Here is an 8,561-nt window from a genome sequence, read left to right on the forward strand (position 1 = left end):
AGGGAGGAGTCGCTATTTACGTATCGGGCGTATTTGGTTATGATGATTGGGCTGTTGGGGGTTTGGGAGATCTGGGCTGGGAAGGGATCGAGGCTGTTGGGACGGGTTGAGGGCGTTGATGGGATGATTTTGATTTGGTTGATTGGAATGCATAGACCTGGGTTTTGTATTCTTCCTGTAACTAGTTTGTTTGCATATTTTACACACGAAATGGGTTCTGTAGTAATAGCTTGACTTTAGGGAGTTTGATACAAAGCTGTATATACACACACATGCATAAGTTGCCTGGCAATTACGTAACTAGTTAGTTATAAAAATACGGAGTAAAGATTGCATAATTAAGAGTTCAAACTATAGCTACATAGTTTTTCTACCTCGAGCCGAAGCTCGGTTTCATCGGCCCGTGCTGGGGGCTCGTTTTAGTCCGTAGGTATCGTCTCGTCTACCCATGCTATGTACGGTATGTCGAATGGCAATGGGAGATTTCCGCGCAGCCTCATTCGCTCCGCGGAAGTAAAGATTTACAATGGTTTGAACAGTTTCCATATCTTCGTTCCAGTACAATCCACTAGCCTTCTTCCTCTTCTCGCCCAGAAATGGCCAGGTCCCAAGTTTCACCGGGCTAGGTGTGGCGTTTGGGGAGGCCATCGTGGCGCGAGACAATCGCCGGGTAGTTAAGCCCGAGTTAAACCCTCCACAGTGGCTGCGTGGACAAAAGAGCCCTTCATCGCAAGTCCACTTGACCTGGCGCAGATGTTTCTCGGCTCGCATTACAAATTCCGCGTGACATTTTCCCAACGAGAAGCTTCCATTTTATACCTCAGGACAGATGGGTTGGGCATTAAGACAACATCAACAGCAAAGATCAAGGAATAACTAACATGCAGCACAGTGCTAGAAGACACGATAGTTAGCCTAATTAACTAAAAACTTCTCCGGGGTAACTAATTAGCTGGCGAACTAAGGATGTGAACCGTTGTCATAAGCGCGCCATGTCAGCCCACACCCACCCCCACCCCCTCCCGGTGGCGGCCGTAAGTTCAGCAGCAATCCGGTCGCAAATGCCATTGGCGTCTGTAACTGCCTGCCTCGTGATCTCTAGGGGGAAAATTCTCTTGTCGCCGCGTGTAGAGCAGCCATCTCGGAGTTGGGTTAATACGTTTTTGGCTGGTGAAAATGGCGTTGTTCCAAGGCAGTAAGTAGCATAACTAAAGCATCGACGTACCGATGTAATGTGTGCTATATCCCACTCGTAACATATAGGTTACTTTGTCCCACCCACTAGTACACGTTAGGGACAAGCAGGAGGCCCAGACTCAGAGCCGAGAATTTCGCTGTGTCGGATATATAAGCCCGCGATGCGCCGGCGGGGAGGGGAAGGGGGGCGTATCTGTTGCCTCTCTCCTACCAACATATATATATATATATCTAACTGTATCTAGCACTCCAAAAGTTACTTTGACAAAAGTTACACAACTCCTCAACAGCAAAGCAAACAAACAACAAGATCACATCTACGATTCTGTCCTTTGTTGTCAGGCTATCAGACTGGCAATATAGGGATATACATACCTCTCTCTACCTACCAAAAAGACACTCTACCCCACTACTCGATCAGCCCACTTTTTCGTGGAGTGGGAAACCAACAGCAACCCACCCCAGCCCCGCCCTCGAAGGCGTATCCATCAATCAAACACACCTCCAGCCATCTCTGAAAAGAGAGGAAAAGAGAGAGAGAGAGAGAGAGAGAGAGAGAGAGAATAAAATAAAACAAAGAAAAGCACAATGGCGACAACATCTCACTACTCCTCCCACTCTTCTCATCCCGCCCTCTTCTCTCATAACACAAAGCATCAAACCGCTGCTAGCATCCCCGCTGCAACCTCCACCTCCACCTCATCCGACAATAACAACAAAACCTCCTCTTCTCCCTCCTCCTCCTCCTCCTCCTCCTCCTCCTCCTCCACCACCACCACCACCACCAAACAGGAGCACGAATTACACTGGAAGCCAATTGGGCGACCGGGCATATCTCCAGCCACCTCACACTGGCAACCCCAGTTCAATCGAAAACAGAGCTGGAACGAGCAGGACATGAAGCACCATATGCAGCAGAGGTTGACGGGGCTGGAGAAGGGGAGGGAGAGCGGGTTTACGGAGATTGAGAAGGAGACGATGTGAGAGGATGAGTGGATCGATGAATGGATACTGTTCCCGTCATGGAAATGTAGTTTTGTATTAATTTGGGCTGGCTCTTTTTTATCTCTATTTTCCTGTTTTCCCCCTGGAAAGCTACCTAGTTAACGTAGCTAACTATCTCCTGGCGTTTTGGTGCGGGTTTTCAATGTATAGTTTGGTTCGTTGTAACCCCCCCCCGGAAGGAAGGTTTTCAAAAATTGGCTGAGATATGTTGAAAATGATTTGGCAAAGCTGTAGTTTCTTGGTAGCATTATTTCTTTCTCTAAATGAACTTTGCAGGTTTGCCGTATAAGTTGAATTCCAATTCTGCCGTGGTGGTTTGTGTATCGAGTCAAATTAGGTAGAACCAAGTTTAAACCGCGGCTGACTGACACCTTGTGACGTTGTTTAAGAAGGTTTCCTTTCTGCTGCTTCTGTGGACACCACCAACCCTCACACTTCTGTATTTCTTTTTCCTTTCCTCCACACAAACACACAACAATCGGCAAGACCACAAAGACGCCACAAAAAATATAACGTCGTTGGACTTACCTCATATCTCTTTTAAACCTATATCCTGTTCCAGATTTGCCTGCGTGCTTGGCGACACCCAATGTGGTGTTCAAGTCGTTCTTCAATATTTCCTTCGAGTCTTCCGAGGGGATCTCACCGGGCTTGACCGCATCCCCCTGTCTGCCGCCAGCAACAACAACGGGTGCTATATTGACTGAGGTGAAGATCGGAGATGGATCGCGCAAGGAAGAGTTTGTTATTGGCTATTCTCGGAACCTGCTATCTCTTCTACTATTGTGTATACTGATAGATCGTTGCGTGTAAAAGGGGAGTTGCGTAGCTTCAATGAACAGGCTTGGGCTGGAGAAACTGGTACGTTTATTAGCTACCTCTTCCCCACCGTATACTATCAAGCAAAACAAGACAGATCTGATTTGTGATTCAAATAAAAAAAATTCGTTTGCAATGTATTAGGTGTCTTCCCGGTAACCAGATCCCTCGACTCCTCCCTCAAGAAAAACACCGCCTTTATCAAACGTCTCCGAACCGGTATCACGCCTACAGCCCTCCCCACCTTCCTTGCAGATATTCGCACCCTTTCGCTGCACAAGTATCTGTCCGAGATCACCTCTGCGTCCTACGAGGGGCTTAGCAAGCTCAAGTCTCCTGGAGAAATCGCCGCCGGCGTCGAGATCGCCAGCGCCCTGCATCAACGGTTTGGTCCTGATGAATTTACCAAGCAACTTGGATGGCTGCTGGGTCGAGGCTTGACGACACCGGACAAAGCGCAGTTGAAGGCGTGGACTCAGGATATCCGTGAGCGGGAAGAAAAAGACCGCCTGGCTAGACAGCGGGCACTCCTTCGCGTCGTGACGGAGCTGTGGCTTGTTGGATTCCTGCGGAGTTTGGATGATGTGGAGCGTCCGGAAGATCTGGGGACAAAAGGGAAGGATGGTGCATCTACTATCGGCGGCAAGGGCTCTTCTTCTGATGGGATGACGAAGTCTAGGTCGTCTCAGGCTGCGGCGAAGGGTGATCAGGATAGAGAGGCAGAGCCGTTCCCCCTGGAAGTGCTGAAGGATCTTCTGGGGTATGACCGTGAGCATGTGAATTTGCCGCTGGCTGTGTTGTTTGCAAGAACTTACAGCTGGGATATTTTGGGGTCGAAGGGGCTGGAAGAAGGCAGGAAGAATGTGGAGGCAGATGGCGCGACCACGGCGGCTTCGGGAAAGGATGCGCCGGAGGCTGGATCCGGCGATGAGTCTGCAGGAGTAAATGGAGAAGCAATGGAAGATGATCCACCCCTGGCATCTGAAAAGCTCCAGCTCCGGTTTAAAAATATCCTTTGCCGGTATCTTGAGGATGTTAAAGCGCATGTTATCCGCGATCAGAAAGCGCTTGCAACGCAGAGTCGAAAGAATGCGGAGGCTTATGTGAAGAGTGGCGAAATTTTCGAAGACCGTCAATCGAATTTCGAGAAACACGCGAAGGCCCATGAAAAGCTTGTCTCTAACACCCAAGTTCTTTGTGAGATTCTTGGCGTAGACATGCCGGATCTCATGGAGAAGGAAACAGTTGAGTCTGCTCTTGGTAGCGGAATAGGTCTTGTTAAGGCCGGAGAATATCTACGTGGACACGGCGAAGGCCCTGGCATTTGGGAAGATGAAGAGGAGCGCCGGTTTTATGAGAATTTGGTCGATTTGAAAGGGAAAGTGCCAGCTGTTCTTCTTGAGGATGGCAAGAAGAAGAAAACTGATGGAGACGACCAGGTCAAGAAGAAGGCCGACGGCGAACTTCCCAATGACGTGGGGGTTGACCATTCTGGTAAAGGAGAAGTTACGAAACCGGACCACTCTTCTTCGGAACCAGCCAACCAGGAGGCTGACAGCCAATCTATTGCCATGGTTAACAAGACCGTAGGAGCTCAAGTTGATATGTTGTTGGCAAAGCTTCCAGAACTGCAAACCAAGAATTCCGTCGACCAGCTGGCACTGGATTTCTGCTTCCTCAATTCCAAAGCGTCCCGGAACAGATTGGTGAAGGCCATTCAAGAAGCCCCCAAGGGCCGCACGGATCTCCTTCCCCTCTATGCTCGCCTTGTTGCTACCCTGGGCCAGTACCTCCCCGACATCCCCCAGAGCCTTATCAGCTACCTCGACGAGGAATTCCGGAGTCTTCAACGCCGCAAGCTAAAGGAATTTCTTGGCCAGGTCCGCACAAGCAATATTCGATATTTGGCAGAACTCACCAAGTTTGGCGTTGTCCCTGAACATGTTATCTTCCACTGTTTCAAGGTCAGTCTGGACGACTTTTCTCGGATGAACATTGAAATTATTGGCAACTTGCTAGAGAACTGTGGTCGATACCTTCTCCGCAATCCGGAAACAGCACCACGGATGGCGTCCTTCCTGGAAACTCTTAGCCGGAAGAAAGCTGCCCAACATCTTGGTCAACAGGAGCGCATGATTATCGAGAATGCGATGTACTACGTTGACCCCCCCCAGCGACCTGCTATCCAGCAGAAGGAGCGCACTCCGGTCGAGCAGTACATTCGCAAACTCATCTTTCTTGATATGAATAAGCGGAATTGCTCTAAGATTTTGAAGAGTATTCGAAAGCTTCATTGGGAGGAACAAGAAGTGAGATATATTTTTCTTGAAAAGTCTAAATTTTTTTTTTTTTTTTTTTTTTTCTCTTTTCTATGGACGACATGTAACTAACAGCCCTAGGTTGTCCAAATTCTCGAGCGAATCTTCAGCAAGCCTGGAAAAGTCAAGTATGGGAACATACATATTATGGCCAGCATTGTCAGCGCCCTCTACCGCTGTCATCAAGATTTTGTCATTAGGATTGTAGACAATATACTTGAATTCATTACGCTTGGGTTGGAGCAGAATGACTTCAAGCAGAATCAACGAAGAGTTGCCGAGATTAAGTACCTTGGAGAGCTGTACAATTATAAAATGGTCGACTCGCCGGTCATTTTTGATACTCTCTATCGTCTTGTTACATTCGGACATGGTATGTTCATATGTGATCTTGCATGTCCATCCAGAACATTTCAAGCCAACACTTGCTGACATCAACATTAGAGGGGGGCATTCCGGCGCCAGGGAAGATTACCTTCTTGGATATGCCCGATGATTTCTTCCGGATCCGATTAGTGTGCACCCTTCTTGATACCTGCGGGGTGTGCTTTGATCGCGGGCCTGCGAAGAAAAAGCTTGACTTCTTTTTAACGTTTTTTCAGGTACTACTTTCCCAAGCAGCAGATTTTGTTGGATATCCAGCTAATATGGTATTGCCGTAGTATTACCTGTTTACCAAGGACCCCTTGCCCATGGATGTGGATTTTCTCGTTCAAGATACCTACGCTTTGACTCGTCCGCAGTGGAAGATTGCTACTGATCCTGCTGAAGCTTCTCGGCTTTTTAGCGAAGCCATAGCGCAGAATTACAAGCTAGAGGAGACTGCGCAAGAGACTGATAAAGCTCCTGAACCGGATGATGAAGGGGAAAGTTCTTCATCTGACGATGGATATGAAGATGATGCCATCCCTGATGCGGATGAAGAAAAGGATGAAGAACATTCTTCCAGTGAAGAACTCGAGGAGGTAGGGGCTATTTACTTATCCAACGGCACAGCGGAAAGTGTCGAAAGTATCATATCTAATTAACTCTTCTTTGTAGACCGTTCGCGATCCAGACCAGGAACGTGATTCCGAATCCGAAGAGGAAGAGCAGATTTTCGTTACCCGCCAGGAAGAACAGCTAGATCCTGAAGCTGAAGCGGAATTCGATCGAGAGTTTGAGAAGATGATGGCTGAGAGCTTGCAGTCTCGAAAATTCGAGCGCAAGGCGATGTTTGACGTTCCCCTGCCAATGAGACGTACCACGCGCGATACATCGACTTCAGAAGATAATCATGAGAGTAGCCAACATGCACCAAACACGATGGCATTTTCTCTCATGACCAAACGAGGAAACCGACAACAGGTCTGTATCCGCTTCTCTTATGTAAAATATATCATTATACGACTCTTCATCGAGTCTCTAACCATATTCTCTTCTTTTCCATTCCTTCTTTTTTTTTTAATAGACCCGCACTATCGACCTCCCCTCCGACTCCAGCTTTGCCCTCGCGATGAAAACGCAACAACAAGCCGAGCGCGAGGAGCAGCAACGCATCAAGAATCTAGTGCTAAATTATGACCTAAGAGATGACAATGAGCCCAGTGACGGTGAATTCAACATCCTTTCCTCCCCTTCCCCAAGAACATCATCAAACCCATCACCCTTCGTGCTGGAAGAGAACCCCAATACTAAAGGAATCATACGCAATAATAAAGGCCCGGATAAGCGTACCCATCGCGGAGACCCGAGGAGCAATAATGATAAATCGAGCTCGAATCGCAGTGGGTTCCGTTCCCGCAAGTTGCAGCTGAGCGACGTTGATTGGTACGGTGAAAATTAGATTCCAAATTTATTTTTTTGTTAATCTTTCTGGCAACCCCCCCCCTTGATCTCCTGTACACAACCTCCCCCTCTGGCCCTGGGGAGAGGAGGAAAGGTCCTTACCCGGGCTTTTTTCTCCTGGAAAACTGTCCACCGGGAACCAACAAAAAAAAAAAAAAAAAGAGAGAGAAATGAGAGATGAGAGATGAGAGATTTACTAATTTTATATTTTGGTTTTCTTCCTAAATTTCATGGAAGAAAATTCTTTACACGTACAGGACTTGAGAAAAACTGTGCAAAAATAAACCATATTGATGGTATAGGTTTCGGGATGAAACGTCCACTTTTCACGTCCCCTCGCCTGAGGGAAAAAAAAAAAAAAAAAAAAAAAAAAAAAAAAAAAGAGTACCAGAGATTATGAGAGAAAGACAAAAGGGAGATCGAAATCGAATTGCGGAGCCGACACTCTTAAGTTAAATCCCCCAAGCCGATGGGGTGGGCACCCAGGAGAAGCACCCGGACGCAAAAAACAGTGTTACACGTGTGGACACACGCCCTGTTTGCACGTGAGGGTCGTTTGCAACCCCCCAAAAACCAAAGGGGAATGTGGAGAAAATGAGACCCCATCCGTTGTAGATTACTAGTGCTGTTGAGTTTTCTTCTTTTCGTGTTTCTATTCCCTTCTCTCTCTGTGTCTCTTCCTTTCGATCGATCAAAAGGCCGAGACTGAGAGGGAGATAGGAAAGGAGGTGGATAGTGAGAAGAGAAAGGCATGATGGGGAATGAGGGAGTCTGCTGTTGTTGCTGCTAGTAGCTGCTACTCTGCAAGCTGCATGCATGTCCTCTCGGTGGCCCGCCCCGCCTCCCCCTTGGCCACCTGCCCGGTTTCCACGAATGTACGTACGGCGGCTGGAGTGATGTGGTCGAAAAGCGGTTTTGTAAAAGCCCGTTCGTCAATGCTGATTTACGCGGAAGTGAGTGGGGAGTGGGAGAGGCGGGCGTTTGGGATTTTGTTGTCACGTTGAACGGCGGGGGGTCGGGATTGGATGGGATGGATGCGGGTTGCAGAGGGAGATTGGACTGAGTTGTAAAAGTATCGTGTGAGAATATAGTTGATATCGGATTTTATTACATGCTCAATGGCCTTTTTTGATGAATGGTGGCGATTTCGGGGGGGGGTTGCTGATGTTATTAGGTGGTGTGGGTGACTGAACAAAAAAGATTTTTTTTATTTTTTTTCCCTCGAGAAAGGGGTGGGTGGGTGTTTGCGCTAGTTAACACTACAATACCAGAAGATGACGTAAAAAGGGGGAGGTTTGGGGGGGAGTCGAGGGAGAATTTGATATCCTCATACAATTTTAATTTTGTACATGGTTGCTTCCGACCTTCTTTCAGAAAGAAGTTTTCTTATGTTCT

At 47.7% G+C, this 8,561-nt stretch overlaps 2 protein-coding genes across 2 annotated transcripts; one reads left to right on the plus strand and one right to left on the minus strand.

Annotated features, from left to right (window-relative positions):
* Positions 1–393: 393 nt before the first annotated feature.
* Positions 394–648, minus strand: PAAG_11064 (hypothetical protein; the record flags this gene model as incomplete). The annotated part of the gene is made up of 1 exon (XM_015846772.1): positions 394–648. One exon carries the CDS (start codon positions 646–648, stop codon positions 394–396), a length of 255 nt encoding a protein of 84 aa, XP_015703576.1.
* Positions 649–1,785: 1,137 nt separating this feature from the next.
* PAAG_11065 (hypothetical protein) lies at positions 1,786–7,164 on the plus strand (the record flags this gene model as incomplete). The annotated part of the gene is made up of 9 exons (XM_015846773.1): positions 1,786–2,177; positions 2,765–2,893; positions 3,002–3,063; positions 3,166–5,330; positions 5,421–5,712; positions 5,784–5,881; positions 6,002–6,304; positions 6,381–6,686; positions 6,790–7,164. 9 exons carry the CDS (start codon positions 1,786–1,788, stop codon positions 7,162–7,164), a joined length of 4,122 nt encoding a protein of 1,373 aa, XP_015703577.1.
* Between the last annotated feature and the right edge of the window lie 1,397 nt (positions 7,165–8,561).

Source organism: Paracoccidioides lutzii (assembly GCF_000150705.2).
Source record: "Paracoccidioides lutzii Pb01 unplaced genomic scaffold supercont2.1, whole genome shotgun sequence".
NCBI lineage: Eukaryota > Fungi > Ascomycota > Eurotiomycetes > Onygenales > Ajellomycetaceae > Paracoccidioides > Paracoccidioides lutzii.